A 20425-nucleotide genomic window follows, 5' to 3' on the forward strand; every position below is an offset into this window, starting at 1 on the left:
AACAGACAAAAACAACACAAAGAATGAATAAAAAATAATAATTAAATCCCCAGATAGGCAATCTAAAGTGTAATGTGTTCGGAACAGTCTTTGTCTCAGGATTGCCTTTGCTATGTGGCTTTTGTTTGACGCCCGGTTCGTGCTCCTTTCTGTGGAGGCTTACGTGCTTTTGTTTTGTTTAAATGCTCTTTATTTGCTTTCATTATCCAGCTTGTTGTGAAGCCACTTGAGGAAAAAACTCCATTAAATAGTGTTAATAGAGGCTGAAAGTGAAAACAGGCTCATACTGCCAGGGTAATAATGGCTAACGAGAGGAACGAAGAACCATCGGGAGCGGCAGTCAGTAGAAGACTAGCAGAGTTTATACAGTTCTACAGTTTCATCTGTCAGATGCTTTTATCCAAAGAGACGTACATCCGAGAGCAGATCAACACGAGCAAGGATGTAGTCAGGAGCAAACAACCTGGATAAGACACACAGAACAGTTCAGAGTTCAGGTGTGATAACAGGATTGTGATGCCTACAGGCAGTGCAGGAGGTGATAGGAAGGATTTTCATTCCAGTGTTGAATGCAGCTTTGTACACCTGGAGCTAAAAATTAAAAATATCCTTAAAAATATCATCATTACTGTGGATATGGACAGAACTAGATTACAATAACTCAGGTTCCCGTGATGTTGCATTAGGAGTTTTTTTCATGATTTTTGATTATTTAAAAGGGAAAATCCGAACCACTGGAGCCCTAAAATGAGGAGATCTGTGGGATAAAGGGAATTGTGTTGGCATGGTTTGGGTTTATTTGTCCTTTTAGAGTCAACATTCACTGTAAATCAATGGCAAAGTAGTTCTCAGTAATCTACTTTATCGTGAAACACCGTGATGAGGAGAACTCACTGATCCGCTTCACAGACGAGGCACCGAGGATCACTGAATGGGTTAGTTAAGTTGTTTCACACTGGTTTATCTTTTAAAGGTGCCATATCGTACTCATTTCTAACAAACTAATTGGAGTTGCACATGTTTCTAGAATGTATATTTCAAGTTTCAGGCCAAAATTCTGCAGAATACTTCTGTTTCTACCATTCCCATATTGCCTCTGGTTCTAAATGTGTGTTTCAGTGCATTCAGAGTTTGTTTCATCACTTAAACAGAAGTGTAGCCAATCTCCTAAAGATTAGAATATTGGAATAAAGACAAAGATAAACTTTATTGGTTTTTCATAGATTACGACAACCAGTAGGCACAAAGGGAGGGATATTTATAGGGGGAATAGGAAAGAAAGACAAATTTTTTTCTTGTTTTAGAAGAGAGTGTTTGTTCAGAATACACTAGATATTTGTATAGATTTTGAAGATATTTCCCCTCTTTCTGCAGTTCATCACAGACTGTCTGCATGAGTGAGTAAAACTTCTGTTTAGTTTCTCTTTGCAGTCGTGTTCAGTGTGTTCATTCGCTCCGCACACTAAAACCTGCATTTTGCTCCAGGTTGTTATTTGTAAAGCTGATGTTGTTCCTGCTGCATTTGTGTTGAAGGATCCGTTTTCTCGCTCTGTGAACGTTGCTGGTTTCCTGTAGCATCTTGGGGATGATTTTTATTCATTTTTGGTCCGTTGAGTTGTGATGTTTGATAAAAGGCAGAGTCTGATTTGTCGGTTTATCATCCCTTAATGAGGAAAAGTGGATTCTGCAGGTGTTCAGCGGACTCGAGGGATTCACCCTCCCCAGATTTCTGAACAGATTTTTATTTATTTCCGTGTTTCAGAGCCACATACATCAACTTCAGTTCCATTAAAAATAAACCAACATGTCCTTGAATTCTAATCCATTCTCACTAGCAGCCACAACTGAGGAAATGATGCAGTCCTGCCATTCACCACAACAACAGAATAAAGATAACACATACAGATCTGGACTGTATACTCTGTGTACACTTTTCATGAGACAGATGTTTGTTATGCGGTGAAGCCTTACTTGTGTCCCAGCTCGTGCGCTACAGTGAAGGCCAATGGGAGGCCGGTGTCTTCGCTGATGCTGCAGCTCCGATGCGGCTGACACATCCCGGCCACGTGAGACAAACCCAGAGTCTCACAAGGCGTGTTGATGGATGCACAGATGTCCTTCCTGTGGAAAAAAAACAACAACAAAGACGGAGCGTTGGTGAGAATGCAAGGAGGAGAGGAGAAAACATCTTCTGACAACAGGGTACACTCAATTATTCATTGATTGCGCCGCTGAATTTCACATGTGCTTCACTTCCTGCTCTTAATTAAAAACTAAACGCTGCAGCTGTGGTCGATGCTCACAGACAGACCACGACTCCGGACTAAGGGGCCGTTTACACGAGGACCATCTGAACAGAAAACGCAAAAGTGGCGTCCTGTCATTTCACGTTTAGACGAGCGGTTTTGAAGGAAATCTGCGTATAAACGGTGACTCTATAGTGTGTGGAATTCCATTGGATATGCATGCCAGGCAGCTGGGTGGCGCTGTGATAAAACTCCGCCATGTCTACGCGCATGCGTACTATCTCCCTTTTCAGATCTCCACCGCGGTAAATGTTCATGAATGGAATCTGTACAGATTCAGTACGTTTGTTGGTACGACTCCTGTAGTGTACATAGAGCTGCCAGAGCTGCTTGAAGGTACGAAGGATGGAAATAATCACACTTCTTTGTTTACTTCCTTGTACCAGCCGGCAAACCAAAGCACCGGCGCACGTATGTGACATAATCGCGTACGCGACGTGGTCAGATCTCAGTAAAGTTTTGCGTTTTTTCTGTTTAGACGGAAATGTAACGGCGGAGCGTTTTCTACTTTTCCACTCTGGAGGCCGGTTTCAAAATTTTGCGTTTTTAAGCCCCCAGAACGCCGTCCTCGTATAAACGATAGGGTGTTTTTTTGAAATATTTTGACGTTTTTACCTGCAAGCGTCCTCGTGTAAACGGCCCCTAAAACCTGAGGGCTGAGACTAGTGGGTCAGCAGGTCTGTTGAGCTCAGTGTCAGAGTTTTCCGTGTCATGAAGGTGGCTGGTTAGGCCTCAACAATAACTTCTACTGGGGAGCTATCCTGTTCCGGAGCAGGTTCTGTTCAGAGTTTTGGATTTAAATCGGAAATAAGAAACATCTCCCTTCAACCAAATCGTTTCTTTTTGACTGATAGATTCTCAGCTGAAGGAACATGGTGGAACCCGATGAGGTGTACGTTACCTATGGCGCTGAATTCAACCGTTTAGTTACAGTATTGCACGTTGTACGCATTGCGTTGCCATGGAAACACGACTTGTTCGTAGCTACTGATGCAGAAATCGCATAAATGTGTTTCTAAGCATGAGACTGCAGCTCCTTCAGCTACAGGCTGCTAGAAGGAACGTCAAAATGTGAATGCTTTATTGTCATTATTTTCAAAGTTATGGCCATTTGAAGTAGGTAGGGGGTACCCTATTATTGCAGCTAAAAGTAAGACTTGAAATTTTCGAGCTAAAAAACAGCTAAAAATCAAAAATATCTGTCCGACCTTTGGATTCAAAGGTCAACATTAAACATAGAAGGGTTTATAGAAGCAAGTTGTGCTTGGTGTCAAAATTTAGGGAGATTCCTGTAATTTCACATGATGTCTTTTATTCTTTGATACCACCTATCCCACATACTGATGTTGACCTTTGAATCCGAAGGTCAGACAGATATTTTTGATTTTTAGCTGTTCATATTTCATGCATTACATACCATAACACTTTCATTTTATACAGATCCAATCCTTAGATAGCCAAATTATACCACATAAAATCTCTAATTGATGATTAGTTTTTGTGTAATGGGAGGCCAAATGTAGCAGTTTAGAAGTTCGTGATGGATAAAATCGCAACTTTGTCATTCTCTGTAACATGCAATTATAAATATAAAGTAAATATTTTCACATTTCTGAGCACTATAGGTCACTGTGAAATGATTCTGAAAATTACACATCTCTACCTTTTGCTGTTCAGAAGTTATAGAAGTCTGAAAATGGTCGAAAATTTCAAGTCTTAATTTTGGCTGCAATAATAGGGTACCCCCTACCTACTTCAAATGGCCATAACTTTGAAACTAATGACAATAAAGGATTCAAATTTTGGATTTTCCCATCACATATAATGTACTAAATGTATGTAAAAACTTAGCAAAATCTGAGAGGGTCAGGTGGGAAGTTTTCTTAAAATTGGTTGATTTCATACAGAATGACCCAGCTGTTAGTTAGAAATGAGCGGATTGATAAAATAAATATATTAACTCATGTCTAACAGATGTCTCCTAGCATCCCTGTCTTGCATTATTGGCAGTAGCAGCACTTTCTACAACAACCAGTTGACTGAAGCAGCTGCTGATTGGTTCCTTTAGTGCAGAAGAAGATCCACATGAAGCGTTAAACAGCTCCTGGTACAGCCCTCAGGAGCGTGTTTTTACACTTTTCTGCATTTTCTGCATCTAAGTACAGCTGCGGTGTCATCTGTAGACACAGTTTAAGCTGTAAATAAGCAGCTGTTCACTCTGCGAGCTGAGTGAGGAGGCGACGAAGCTTCGACCAGGCAGGAAGAAGAGGACGGAGGGAGCATGAAGGACAGGTGAGCATCTGAAGCATGAAAAGAGTGAACGATGACAACAGAAAGCCAAAGAGACGGATTAAAGACATGCATCGAAAGGAGGAGAATGAGTCAGAGGATGGCAGGAAAAGGCCAGATGTCACTCGTTTGTGCTGAACCTTTAAACAGACAACGCTCTCCACCTTTGAGCCAAAAAGCCAGCATCGACCCTTCTCCTCACCTCAAAGCCTTTTAAAAATAATTATCCAGAATCCTTTTGCAGCTTCCTATTGCTCTTCCATCGAACGCATTTCTGCCTTCTCATCCCTCACAGTTTGATGTTTCCTCCTTGTTGACATCTTCCTCTTCACGGGGCCCAAACTGATAAGTGGCTCTGATTCTGTTCAGCAGCGTAGAGCTCACACTGCTTGTTTTTCACCCCGTGTGTCTGTTTATTCCTATTACTTCTGCCTCAATTATAAAATACAAACAACTGACTAATCTAATGTTTTCATTTTTAGCACGTTCTGCATATCCATGTTGCTGAATCCCAATAGAAATATATAAACAGTGACTGAAAACAAAACATTTCGAAATAAAATCTCGGCATTTTTAAAGATGTTTTTCTTGCTTGGTTTATTTTCTTGTTTATTCTTGTTTTAGGATTCCTTTCCTCATGCATCTCTGGTTGTTTTTTTGTTCTCTTTCTGATTTTCTACCGGGACCTCATTGATTTCTCCTCAGTCTCTTCTCATCAATCAGCTCCTCTGTGCAAATGTGCTCTCGTCTCTTCCTGTTTTAGTTTGTCTGTTTACCTGACTGAGTTCTCCCTGTGGTCTTTGTACTCATTTATTTTGTTTTATTTTTAGCACTTTTGTTGTACTTTGTTTCGTGCATCAGTTAGATTTTCGGTTAATCTTCTGACTTTTCTTGTGTTGGCTTGATTACTGCAGCTTTTACCTTCCAGCATCCCACACAACAAACACCAGGAAGGAAAACAAAACCAGTGGACTTAGTACATCAAAAAGATGAAAAGAATTCTGGGCTCAGATTATGTCAGGTTTGGGCTAACCCTGGTATCTAAGCAGTCATTCAAGCCATCTAAAGGGTGCTAATGACTGGGAGATGCAGGTGGATTTGGGGGGAAAACCTGCAGCGCTACAGGAGATAGTTTGTCCTAACCTGAGGCCTGAAATAGAGAGATGGTCGATCAGTCAGCGGATAGTTTATTACAGAGAACCGACAGTGGCCTGAGAGGACTAAGGGGAGGAGGCGGATGAAAGGAAAACAAGCTTAGATGTGCAGAGCTGGCAGCAGAAACAGGACCGTGAGGTTGGGAAGTTGGGGTTTGTCCAGTAGAAGTAGGAAGAAGAGGGATCAACTCTATGATTACCGGGAGAACTGGGGCTGTGTGGACAGAATCTGCAGAAGATGGTCAAGGAAATGTCAGATGAAGCAGTTAAGATGAGCCAGTGGATCCAGATGAGGAATGAGGCCAAAGCAGAGTAGACAGTTTGAGTGTTGTCGCTACCAGTAGCCTGAGTCCACAGAATGGGACGATGCTGTGTTGGTTCTGTTGTTGAATTTGGGTGTTCTTTTAGTGGAGATGTCGGACGGTGGGAGCTGGTATGGAGGGGGGTGGATCTGGAACAACAGAGTTAACTGTTAAGTCTCTCTGAGGTGTCATGGGCCCAATGTAAGGACACATCAGTGAAGGGAGGAGCCCACTTGATAACCTCGGTGATATGCTGGCTGGATGCTCATCTGACTTATGGATCTGAGGCTGTGGGGGGGACAGGAGGAGCCAACTGGAGGACTACTAAACTCATCAGTATCAGGTGCAGCGGGTGGGTTTCTTCACATCAAAGCACAAATATGTTTGTCTGAAACTGGTAATGTGAGGGGCTGCCCAGCATTGGTTAGCACTGTCGTCATGCAGCTAAAAGATCTCAGTCCGTGTCCCGGCCTGGGCTCTTTATGCATCAAGTTTGCATGTTCTCCCTGTGCTGGAGTGGGTTTTCTTCGGGTACTCCAGCTTCCTCCCACAGACCAAAAACATCCATCCATTTTCTTCTGCTTATCCATTGTAAAGTCATGGAGGCAGCAGATGAAGCAGATCATTCCAGACGTTCCTTCCACCAGCAACGCTTTCCAGCTCTTCCTGGAGGATCTTGAGGTGTTCCCAGGCCAGATAAGATACATAATCCCTCCAGCGAGTTCTGGATCTACCCCAGGGTCTCCTCCCAGGAGGACGTGTTCAGAAAACCTCCAGAGGAAGTCTCCCTGGAGGATCTGACTCAGATGTCCAAACCACCTCCACTGGTTCCTTCAGAGGTGAAGGATCAGCAGCTCTACTCTGAGCTCCCTCCAGATATCTGATCTTCTCCTCCTATTTCTAAGGCTCAGCCCAGACACCCTACAGAGGAAGCTCATTTCAGATACTTGTATCCATGATCTCATTCTTTGGGTCTCTACCCAGAGCTCATGACCATAGGTGAGGGTTGGAACATAGATGGATGGTAAACTGAGAGCTTCTCCTTGAGGCTCAGCTCCCTCTTCACCACAATAGTCCAGGTGTCCCCTTTCTTCACCCTCAATCAGCTGCGACAGACTCCAGCCCCACCGCGACCCTAATGAGGATTTAGAGGTGTTTAGATGATGGATGGATGGATGGTAATGTGAGGATTTTTTCAGATCCAGTCTTAGACCTCCTGAACTTCTTGCAGACTCACAGTGATGTCAAACTACTCATTGGTCTTCCACTTTTGTTTTTTCTCAATGCAATATTACAGAAAGTTGTTGCATCACAGTCTCCATTTTGTTTCCATCTGTTTCCCCATGAGCTGACGCTCTGCTCCACCAGGCACAAAAATCTCAGCATCATCCCATCCTGTGTGATTTGTCATTATTTTCCATTCTGTGAAGCTTCTTCTAAATTGTGTGATACAACTTGTTCAGACAGATTAGCAAACTCCTTCAGTATGAGGCCAGCAAAAGTTACAGCTGCTTGCAAAAACTACTTGTGCACATAAACTCAACTGACTGCAAACTCAAAAACTGTCTCCAGCTTTGGTGTAAGCAAGCAAATTGTTAATTGGGCTATCTTTTGGTTCTTTGTGCACAGCTGTTTCCTCTTGTTTCCAGTCTTTACGTAAAGCTAACTAGCTTCATATCTCTCACACACACACGAGAAAGGCGTCAATCTTATTTAACCAGAGAAAGCAAAATGTCAAACTCTTTCTTTAGCAGCATGAGGGCGCTTTGAAGGGAACTGCTGAGAAAACTGTGGTGACAGAGCAGAAGTCCTTTAACACTCACGAATAAGAGGCTTTTTACATTTTCAAAGGAGCATTGTTGGGTTTTGCCAGTGAAATGACAAAGAGAATACATTTTCCCCCGCTGGTGGACGGTTTAATCTTTGAGCAGGACACCACAGGAGAACACCTTTTGAACTTGAGTTATAATTTCAACTTTTTATTTTACCGTCACTTAATGTTCCTTATTCTTTTGTCTGTTATTCTTATGATTTCACACTTGCTTCCCGGCTAATGGTGCCTGCAGTATAGCGCCACTAGACTAAGTGTTATTGTATCAAACTTTGGAGCTGCATTCTGATATTTAAGAAGGAACTTGTTCATTATGAAATACCTTTGAAGGCAGAGGTGTCAAAGTCATTTTAGTTCAGGTTCCACGTTCAGGCCGGTCCAGTAAAACCACAGCATAATGACCTATAAATAAAAACAGCTCCTAGTGGTTCCTTTGTTTTAGTGCAAAAAGTTCATTGTGAAAATGCTCTCCTTTAAGGAATTATCTTTTTATAAAACATCATGAACAACCTGAAATTTCTGAAGAAAAATAAGTTCAGTTTCATCAACATTCATCCTCAGTTTATCATTTCCACATCACAACTTCCAGATCACAGAGAGTCTACAAAGGAACACAACATTTATTCACCTGGAACTGAACCACGGAGGATTTACTTTTTGATCAAAATGAGAAAAGTCCGACAAAAAACGGCAAAACAACAACAAAAACAAGACAAAATATTACAAAAATGAGACACAAAACGACCAAAATGAGAAACAAAATGACAAAAAATGAAACAAACGACACGAAACAAAATAGTGAAAATTAGACAAAAAAGTTTCAAAGCAACAAAAAATGGAGAAAAAAAACACAAAACGACAAAAGCGACATGAAACAGCAAATAAAGCAAAACACAACATGACAAAAATAAAACAAAAAACGCAAGCGAGACAAAAAGGAAACACAAAGCGGCAAAAACATGAGACAAACAACAAAAGTCAGACCAAAAAATAGACAAAAACAACAAAAACAGGACAAAATATTCGACACAAAATAACAACAGAACAAACTAGTATTTTACTTTCTGATCCAAACAACTTGTCATGGTCTAGAAATGATTTAAAATTTATAGTTTTACTAATTTACAATCTGCAGTTAATGTTTTCTCTGTAATTTTTACACTTTGAGGGCCGGATTGGACCCTCTGGAGGACCACTTTTGGCCCACGGGCCTCATGTTGGACACCCCTGTTTTAACGAGTCTTTCAGTTTAAGCAGCAGCTGCAGAGGAAGTGTGTGTAAAATCAGTATTTCCATGATAATGTGAATGTGTCTTGAGCTAGCGTTCATCAGTAGTAAGACAGAGATGGTTTAGGGACATTTTTCCTGCTCTGTTGGTTTCGCTGCGACAAGGAGAAGTTCTTTCCTTTTGAGCTGTTGTGAATATTAATGATCAAAGTGACTCCCACTAGTGTAGACATTTCTCCTATTCTTATCAGAATTATGTTTCTGCTGCAGGAGGTTCACGGGTAAACGAGGCTTGTTAAATGGACAGCAGCCTGTAAACGTCGTTATTCCTTCATGCACTCTCAGAATGAAGCCACTTTTTCTGTTCCTGCATGTCAGAAATAGTCTTAATAACACGAAGAATGCATAATTCGTAATATTAGTATTTTTTCAATCTTTTGAATTAGATTCTGGAGACATAGCATCTCATTTTAAGCGTGCCCGACAAACAGAAATCTAAAATACTTGCAAAGACCAAACAATGCATTGATATCAACAAAAAGAGCAAAGGAAGCAGTTTGATTTCCAGTTGTTTGTAGCGCAACAAAATAGTCGATAATATAGTAATGATGTAATAAATATGGATCACACATGAGATAGGAAATAAAGATGAACTGAAGCAGCTGGAAGAGGTAAGAGATCTCAGAAACGGGAGGATTAAACCAATCTGAAGGAGTTTTGTAGTGGAATGACCTGCATCTGACCTCTGTAAAAAATGAAGAAAAATGGCTTCTGAGTGGACACGAAGACCTACATGGGAGCAGAACGTGGTGATTTCAATGCAGAATATCTCAAAATAAATCTGAAATACAACATGAAGGGGCCTGTGATGAGCGTCAGAGGTGTTTTGAATGACAACAACCAATGACAACTGAGAAATTATTTGTTTTCTGAATTGGAAAATGGAACAATTTATTGAACAACAAAGGAACAATTTGTGCAATAAATACAAAGCCCAAATGTGCACATAAAAAGGTTCTTTTCAGACGTAATCTCACTTAATTGTTGCTTTTAATATCGTTGCTGTATAAGCCAGCCGCTGCACATAATCTGCTGCTTTATCCACCATCCTTTCTGTGTATTTTCTCTTTTTTTTTATCATGTGCCGCTCTTTTCCCACATAATTGCCCCTCGGGGATAAACAAAGTTTTTCTGATTCTGATTCTAAACTCAGACAGCCATAAATTTAAAAGATTAACAGCAACAAAACAAGAATCTAATTAAGTAGTAATGTCTGTCTTTAGTAGTCACATCTCTCTATATCACGCTGCACTGGTTTGCAAAAATGATGCGTTTCTCTGCAACCGTGAAGCCATCAGCAGCAACCAACAGAGAAAAAAACTCTGCTGGAATGAGGTGAACGAGCAGACAGGAGACGAGTACATAAACAAATAAAAGAGGTCAGTATGAAAACACCTGTCGCATATACTTTAGGTTTTTTAGCCCCAGTGTTGACAACACCTGTGGGCAGTTTTGACATTCTGCTTTTTTCTTCTTTTCTTGTTTTTTCTTCATTTTTGAAAAACTATTTAACCTCTTAAGATTTCAGCTTTGGTTGGGCTGCATTTTAGATTTCTTCTAGTTATTTGGAAAAAGGAGTAACCGATAAATATAATAAACGGATAATATATGCTAATTATATTTTATTATATTTATACACATTAACCCTCGTGTCATCCTGTGGGTCAAAATTGATCTGTTTTAAAGTTTGAAAATGTGGGAAAAAAAATATATTTTAACAGTGAAACTTCTGATGTCCACATTTTCAACATTTTTGGGAAATCTCTGAACATTTTTTGGTGGCAAAAAAATATTAAACATGTTTCTTTAAGAACATTGACAAAAAACCAACCAAAATCCAGCGAATTTCTCAAAGAAAATATTACAAGTTTTACTGATATATCTGTAATCACTTTGGATATTTTTAGGATTTTTTTTGGAAGATTTTTACTCATTTTTTTAAAACATTCACAAGAATTTTCTGGCCAAATTTGGAGGATTTTTTATAAATAAATCTTTTAAGGGAAACTTTTAAGAAATTATTGGAGTTTTCTTCCTGAAGGTTTTGCACATTTTTCAGAAATTTCGTGAATTTTTTTTGCTGAATTTTTTCTAGACAAGGATATACTTTTTGGTGCCTGTAAATGAAGACAACAGAAGGGTTAATATTATATTATCTTATATTTATATTTTACTATTGTTGTTGTTGTTATGATAATTATTATGAACAGTAAGCTTTAAAAAAAGAAAAGATGTCCATACATGTAGACACCAGGTCTGAGGAGGTTCATTAAAAAATTATGCTTCTGATTTCAGTTTTCTTTGGGGTTTATGGCACTATAAGTTTGCCATACTGCACAGAAGACATTTTGGAGCTTTCTCTACTTCTAGCTGTGGTTGTTCTGTTTCCATTGATGCACAAAAATTCATACTGCTGTAAAACATGAGGTCACAATGTGACCAGAGGTTCACCAGAAATTCAAACTAGCAACTCATTTAGTGAATGTGTGCGAGTTCTGGAAGGAACTGTGTCTCAGTAAGGAGGTAATTTATTTGAATTTTCCCATATGAATAACATTCACATTTCCTATTCATGCTCTGATCATCGTTCCGTCTGCTTCTATTACAGGCTGTGAGATTTCAGAGCAGCTCAGTTCCATAATGAAGCACAAAAACAAGAAAATGAGAAAATTTGCGACCGTAATGATGTAGAGTCTGTTCCTCTCCCTGCAGCCTTCTCAATATGTAAAACTACCTGGCATTTATTTGCTGAACACAGATTGGAAATTGCCTCCGGGGGGACGTGACTGTGTGGCTGTGGGTGGAGGTGTTATTTTCTTTTATTTACCTGGTGAGAAGAACGGCCACGTCGTGGTGCAGCGGGTGCTCGTCTCCCTTCATGTTCAGCTTCTTCTGCCACTTACAGAAGCTGTTCAGGCTGTTGTCAGCGTGGTGTGTAATTTTTAAGTCACCCTGTTAGCCACATGCCACAGTTAGATGCAGGGGAGAGAACACACAGTAAACAAACCAATCATCTGCAGCTAATGCACTCTGAGTGTATCAGACGGGCTGTCAGCAGCGCACAGGAGAGCAAAACACAGCTACGATCTGACGGAGAAAGCTATAAAATGCTTTAGGTTCTGGCAAACTGCATCATCACTGCTTACATGACCTTTTGCAAGCCTTAATAACAGACAAAAATAAGAAAACGACAGCACTTTACTGTGCCGCATGGTTACGATTTTGGTTCTGCCGACTTCTTCCACAGCTTTTGGCAGTAAAATTCTGTGCATTTTTAAAACTAATCTGTGAAAACATTCTGCCCAAAGACGCTTCTATACGGTGCACAACATCAGGATAAGCAGCCAGGGACAGAAGCACATTTTCTTTTCATCTGATTTTTCAGAGTATCATCCATCCATCCATCCATCCATCCATCCATCCATCCATCCATCCATCCATCCATCCATCCATCCATCCATCCATCCATCCATCGCTTAATCCTCAATAGGTTTACAGGAAGGGCTGGAGTCTATCTTAGTCTGACTTGGAGTGAAGGCAGAGGACACCTGGACAGGTAACAGTCTATCACAGGGCTACACAGAGAGAGAAACAATCACACCTACAGACAGTTTAGAGTCACCAGTTAACCTCAACATGTTTCTGGAAGAAAATGAATGGATGAATGGATGGATGTTTCTGGACTGTGGGAGAAGCTGGAGAACCTGGAGAAAGCCACGCATGCACAGGGAGAGCATGCAAACTCTATGCAGAAAGATCCCAGGAAAGCTGGGACACAAACCAGGATCTTCTAGCTGTGAGGCGACAGAGCTAACCACCGACCCACTGTGCCACCCCAGAGTAAAATCAATAAATTGTTTCACTTATATTAGCAACTGTTGTGTTTGCAGTTGAATGGAAAATTATTCATAATTGCTCGCTGACAGATTATTTTTTCCACCACGACTTCTCATGTCCACATTTTCAACATTTTTGGGAAACCTATGAACATTTTTTTGGTGGCAAAAAAGAAATGTTAATAATGTTTCTTAAGAACATTCACATTAACAAATCAACCAAAATCCAGTGAATTTCGCTGGATTTTGGTTGCTTCTTTAAAAACATTCAGAAACAATAAACCAACTGGTTGATTTTTATGTGAAAGTTCTTAAAGAAAATTTTAGAAGATTTACTGATATATATGGAATCACTTTAGATATTTTTAGGTTTTTTTTGGAAGATTTTTACTCATTTTGCCAAATTTCGGGGATTTAAAAAATAAAAAAAATAAAACTTTAAAGGAATTATTGGAATTTTCTTCCCAAAAATTTCGCACATTTTCAGAAATTTGGGGAATTTTTTTGCTGAATTTTTGGATTTTTTCAGACAAGGAAATTATATTTTTTGGTGCCTGTTAATGAGGACAACTGGAGGGTTAACTAATTCTAGGTAACATCTCATATCTCCTGTGGTGGAATTAACACATCGTGCCTCATTTTACTGTGACGCCCCATTGGATGCATTCTGAGATGAAAAAGGCTTTCAGATGGAAACATTGTCTGTGCAGAATAAGAAAACTACCTCAACTTAAGATAAGGAAAAAAATGCCTTTAAAAACATTGTCTCAAGCAACAGTTCACACTCTTTCTCTCTCTCCTTTAATGAGTAAATGAAGGTGAAATACAGGCATTCTTTTATTGGTTTTCACGACAAGCAAAAAAAAAAAAAAAAAGATCACGATATTGACCGATATTACATCTTTATGTCAATATCAGGTTGATATTATTGGACATCCCAAATAATCTGTCAGTTTGAAACATTCATTTCAAGCTAAATTCACATTATTACTGCATCAGGAAATCAACCCTTTTCCTTTTTTAATCTCACGTAATTTAAAATCAAGCCCGTTTTACCTCGTCCTGCTCCAGTAGGATGAGTCGAACAACCACAATGTTGATTGCATTTCCAATACTGGCATCTCTGAACACCCCCGCCACCTGAAAGACAAATCCATCAATCCATTAAACCCTGTTCTGTGCAGATACGGTGTCATTTTACTGAAACAAAGCAAGGCCACGAGTCACAGGTGGTAAATACACCAGAAAACACACACTGTCCAAAAGCATTTAAAAAGACCATTAAAGCTGCATTTTTCAGCCACACTGTGAAGCTTAGAGGGTTTTTCTTTGTGTTTCTGGTGTCTAATCATTCTATTTTGAGCCTCCTCATCTCCTCTGTCCTCCATTCTCCCGCCTGCAAAATAAATCTTAATGATTCTCTCAGGTTTCATAATTCAAAAGATGTATCTGGAGGGGATCAGACGGAAGGGAGAACATGCAAACTCAAAGATCCCAGGTCCAGGACATGAACCGAGGAACTTCTAGCTGCAGGGCAACAGTGCTAACCACCGAGCCACTGGGCAACTGTCATCTGAAATAATAAAATACAGCAGTAGGCGGTAACAAAACAGTGAACGGGTGATGTAACACGTCGTATTTCACTCTCACTCTGCCAGCTCCCTGATTGCTGATCAGTCTGCACATTTGTTATTCATGTGTTTATGAGCTCAGTGGTATAATAACCTGAGTTCTTCATCCACTGATTTCCAGATTGCTGCGTAGATCACAATCCTTGCATTTTGCATTCCACATTATTATTTACAATTCTACAATTTCATTTAGCAGACGCTTTTGTCCAAAGCGACGTACAACACAAGCAAGAATTCAGACATAAGGAAAAACCTGTAGTAAGTGCAAAAGTGCTTCAAGTGTGATTGGTCAAAGGTGTTGCCATCAAGTTGCAGAAGAATTGCCATCCCCCCCCCCCCCCCCCCCGTCAGCATAACAGTGGTAGGAGAAGCCATGGGAGCGGATCACTGCACCAAGTGAGGTGGTGTACAGAGAGAAGAGTAAGGGACCAAGCACTGAGCCCTGAGGAACCCCAGTTGATAGGTCATGTGACCTTGACAGCTCCCCTCGCCATGACACTCTGAAGGATCTGCCTGTGAGGTAGGACTTGAACCACAACAGGACAGAACTTGAGAATTAATGCCTACTTGCTTCCTTGCTTGTTTTCCTGACTCCTAATAAGTCATTTTTCCACTGTGACAGTTTGTCTACCACCTCCTTCTCTCAAACAGTTTGCTCTTTGAACGGTTTATCACAAATGCATCGACTACTTTGGTATTTGACGTAAGTTACTTGACTGTTGGATTTTGATTCAAGGCCAGCACAAACATTTCAGCAGAACATTCATGAATAAATTCAAATATTATACAATGAAGGAAATATATTCCTGTTCAGAAACATCTTATCTCCGGTTTTGTATTTCAAATTCTTCCATTATTTTTTTCATACATCAGATCAGAAGTTATTCAGAGGATTAGACTCAAGTTTATTTAAGAATTTAACCTCTCAGCGTCAAAGCTTTTACAGCTTATTGTCAAATGTTCCGAGTGCCTCAGCAATAAAAATCTATGATTATAGTCTGTATATGAGTTTAAAATATAGCAGTTTTCTGTGCCAGTATATCGAATTTGCATCAGTAAAACATAACTATAAGTTTCTCGCTCATGAAATTGGCACCCTTACAAACTCCTTATTTCAAAAGACGGTGGCTTCCTTCAAATCTAATGCAGACGAGGGTGAATGGAGTGCAAAAATGAGCTGCTTTAAATAGGTCAATAGCTTTCACAGCAGCTTCTTGTCCTGATCCGAGGCGGCGTGTGAACGGGGAAAGATGGAGGTCGATTGATTTGAGAAATGAGAAGTGAGAACCGTGAAACAAAGGTTGGAGGTGAAAGGAGCTCAGACCGTTGAGACAGAAGCCTGTCAGCATCATTATCGACACGTTTGACCACAGAGCCACCAACAACCTTTGCTGCTGATCAGCTTTTATAGAGGTTGTAATATTTTCATCAGAAAGTATGCAGGGATTTAACTCTTTTTGCCAATACGATGTTGAGATACGGTACGATACGATAAGACTTTATAAATCCAACATTGGGGAAATTTAGTGTTGCAGCAGTAAAAGATGGTGCAGACATTTAGGAAATGTAGTACAAAAATAAAAATTAACCAAAGCAAACCAAAATATACATAAGTACCAATTACAGAAATAACAGTACTGCATATGTCAGTGGTATTGCACAGATTGTTTCATGAATAGAAATACTAACAGAAGTATTAACCCTTAAAAAGCCAGGACCGAGTATACTTGGTTCACGCTTACTCGTACACACAGCCGAAACTGAACATTCTCGGCTCAACACATGTGACTTGTTTATGATTGCTAACTAACATAAAATATGCACACACCCGTATGTTTGGTAAGATATAAGCATTGGCCCCAAATTTGCTTATTTCAAACGATAAAGCTGTATGACCCGTTATAACGAAGCTGCAATAACGAAGCTCTTATTGGGGCCGCGTACCGGCCGAAATTCAATATGGCGAACGTCTACGACAATGCGACCTCGCAAGACTTGATCGATATTTTTATGGATTAGGTGGTTTTAGTATATGTTTTAGTATATGCACTTCTCCAGAAACATGGCCTTGTAAGGGTTAAGATTGCAAATTTTTGTCTATACTGATCAGATTGGTTAGTCCCAAGTCCTCGCAGGCCTAACCATCAGTCTGAAGAAGGAGCAGAATACAGAGGAACCGCCAACCATCACCAGTGACGACTTTGAGCTCGACGTACTTCACCAGTTGACGTACCTTGGCTCCACCATCACCAACAGCCTCTCCTTGGACATTGAGATTGACAAGAGGATCGGGAAGGCGACTACAACACTTGCTCGTCTCACTTCACGAGTGTGGACCAACTCCAAGCTGACAGTGAAGACCAAGACGGCACCGTACAACGCCTGTGTCATCAGCACTCTGCTGTACGGCAGCGAGACATGGACCACATATACCACACAGAAGAGAAGACTCAACGCCTTCCATTTTAAAAAGCATCTGTTGTTTCCTGGGCAAACCCTGGTAAGACACAGTGTCTAACGCCGAGGTCCTACCCCGAGACAACCGGGCTTGGCCATGGAGGATGGTCGTATTCCAAAAGACATCCTCTATGGATCTAGGAGGAGAACCCAAGACCATCCTCTGCTGTGCTACAAGGACATCTGCAAGAGAGACATGAAGGCACTCGACATCAATGCCTAGTCCTGGGAGAACCTCGCAGCCAACTGTATGAGGTGGAGAACAACCCCGAATCAACACCTTAGGTCTGGAGAAGAGAAACTGACTAACGCAGAAGCAGAAAGGAGTGCAACAACCCAAACAGACCAGAGAACACACACAAATGCGACTTCTGCGACAGAGACTGTCATTCCCGTATCGGACTCCTTAACCACAAGCGACGCCGCAACAGCCGAACAGAAACCCATGATCAACCCTGATCGACGGAGGACGACTACCGATCAGATTGAAAAACACCCATTTAGCACATGTTCTACTGTATGTAGAAAAAACTGATACTGCACAGGATTTTAAAAGTACAGAATATTAATCATTCACAGAATTTGCCTGTATTGTATGGAGAGAAGCATGACAGTTTCCTGAGTTTTTTTGTTGCTGTACAGTCTACTGGAAGCAGTGCTGGTTGTAAAGTCTGTCGTTCTTTGTTTTTGTGACCCTTTTTACGACTTTTCATTCACCAAGTGCAACTTCACCGCCGGCTTTGAGAAAAGACTGTCCAAGAGCACCCTAATCCTCATTTGTACAAAAATCCAAGCGTGCCGCTGCCTACAAAGACCAATTTTTCACCCTGTCTTCGAGTTCAGCTGATTGGATCAACTAGAAACATGTCAGACCTTTCATATGAGATTATTGATTCCAAGTCTACTTTAATTCTGGCAGCAGAAAATGTAGAAATTACAACGCAGACTCGTGTTTGAAAACCACAGTCCAAAAAAACCCCACAATGGAACCCCAATATCTCAGCTGAAATGCACTTCTTGGACATGCTGTCACACTTATGGTATATTTTCTCTTCATCCTTCATTTCCTGTCATCTACAGGGGTGCTTTAAAGGCTGCAATCCCTTCAGAATTTTCCTAGTATCTGCAGAAATACGACCGAAGCATCATCATATTTCCAAACAAGTCCTACAAATAGATAAATGGAATACAATGTGCCAAAAACATTACACTTGGTCATCTATTTATTGAGGAAAATGATGATTTGTGAGTGTATAAATGCAGGTGAACCTCCCGGATAAACATTTAATTTAATTGATGGGAGGACAAACAGGTGTTTAAAGAACAGTAATCTAGCAAAGTCTGATCTTTACAACACGTTTGTCACAGTGTATGATGCCGCAAACACAGGAGATTTCTGAGGATATAAATCTGTTTGGACTGCACCAGTCCACAGCCAGACAGACGGAGTACAAACAGAGGAAACTCAAGACCTTTGTTATCCTCCCCAGGAGCAGTCGACCAACAAAGATCACCCCAAGAGCAAACAAGAGCAAACTCAGAGGAACTCCTGAACAACTAAATGTTAGCCGATGTTTGTGTCACAATCAGGAGAACACCAAAGAACAACGTTGAGCATCGCAGGACAGCAAGAAGAAAAACTGCTGTCCAAAAACATCTATTCTGTCTGGCAAAACATCACACGAGCAACAAAGAAGGGTTTGTTGAAAGCGTTTTCAGATGAGAAACGCTGTATCTGGAGCAATCAATACTGCATTCCAGCTTCAGAACCTCATCCCATCTGTGAAGCATGGTGGTGGTAGTATCATGCATAGGGACAGGCTGGTTTGGCATCACTGATGGAAGAATGAATTTTAAAGGAAAATGTCAGGCTGTCTGTCTGTGAACTGGCTCTCCAGAGAAAGTGGGTCACGTAGCAAGACCTGAAGCAAGAACACAAGTCCTTCTGCAGAAGTCGATGTTTTGGAAAGACCAAGTCAAAGAAGTCGACCTCAATCCAGCAAACGTTGCTGTCAGACCTGAAGAAAGGAAACCCACAACATCCCAGAGCTAAAGATAATACTTTAATGATCCTTCAAGGGTTAAAATAGACAGGAATAGGCAGGACTGATTTATTATAGTAGTTATTGTTACACAGCAGGTCACACCAGACACTGGAAGCAAAGGTTCATACTGTTTTTGTGTTGTATTGGTTTGAGTTGTCTCAAAAAAATCACTGAGTCTTCATCTGCTTTTAGGACTTGCTAGAAAAATGGATGCTGTTTACGGTCATATTAATACAGAAAAATATAACATTCACTATAAAATAAAATACCGTTTTATAGCTCGATTCCATACAACAAACAACAGGTCAAAGACTCTTATTTTCACAGTCATTCATGTGTTATGCACGTCTTGTTCAAGGCGCAAAACACATTTCACAGGCCAAAAAGTGAAAGTAATTGTTTAGAAAGTGACTATGAATTTCAAATATCCACTCAGAAAACTGCAGCAGTTTGATGGCGAGGAGGAAGAGAGAAAAGGCTTTTTCTGCAACACAAACAAGTGCATTTATAAACGACCGCCTGAGTCTGACGGCAGCAGAGTTACAGAAGCAGCAAATAACACTGAACTCTCTGTACAAACGATGAAACTGAGACACATCAGACACACAAAACAACTGTTCATAGCCTCATAGTCGTACTCATTCAGTAATATTATTACTGCAGATATGAAAATAAGACTGGAACAGTTTTGGGGGGAAAATGCATCTGTAACATCATCTACACTGTAAAAAAAACCCTTTAAGGGTGCCAGAAAAATAAAATAAAATAAGAGTATTTTTTCTTATATAGTTTAAAAGTAAATTAATACTTTTGGGTGATTTTACTAGATAGTATTTGTAATTAAACAAAACGATAAAAATCTGACAAATAACTTAAAAATTATTGACCGTTTTTCAAACCATAAAATACAAAATGCTTCTTTTAAATATGTCAAAAAAATCTGTAAAATAATATTTTAGCTGACTAGTTGTTTACTCTTTTTTTAATAGAACTGAGAAAATCTGTAAATGACAGTTTTTAAAAAATGATTTATCATTTTTAAGCCTAATATTTATTTCAAATAAGAACAGTGTGATAAAATAATGATATTTTTGCAGAATTAAATACGATTTGCACAAATGAATTATCATTTTTTTAAGGGATTTGATGCCATTTACAGTTCTGACCTGTTGTAATCTATTTTTCCTCAGATTTTACGAGTATCTGTATTAATGAAACTGAGAAAATCTGTAAAATGACAGTTTAAAAAAATTATTTATTATTTTCTAAGCCTAATAATTCTTTCAG

At 40.0% G+C, this 20425-nt stretch overlaps 1 protein-coding gene across 1 annotated transcript in view; it reads right to left on the reverse strand.

The window, feature by feature from the left end:
* LOC110956566 (A disintegrin and metalloproteinase with thrombospondin motifs 7) overlaps window positions 1–20425 on the reverse strand; it is a 147151-nt gene that overhangs the window by 101185 nt on the left and 25541 nt on the right. The window contains exons 5-7 of the mRNA XM_051936592.1: window positions 14062–14145; window positions 11997–12121; window positions 1972–2121 (exon numbers count right to left, since the gene is read on the reverse strand). Of these exons, the coding sequence (XP_051792552.1) occupies window positions 1972–2121; window positions 11997–12121; window positions 14062–14145 (359 nt within the window). The remainder of the gene's footprint in view (window positions 1–1971; window positions 2122–11996; window positions 12122–14061; window positions 14146–20425) is intronic.

This window comes from Acanthochromis polyacanthus, chromosome 2, assembly GCF_021347895.1.
Source record: "Acanthochromis polyacanthus isolate Apoly-LR-REF ecotype Palm Island chromosome 2, KAUST_Apoly_ChrSc, whole genome shotgun sequence".
Lineage (NCBI taxonomy): Eukaryota > Metazoa > Chordata > Actinopteri > Pomacentridae > Acanthochromis > Acanthochromis polyacanthus.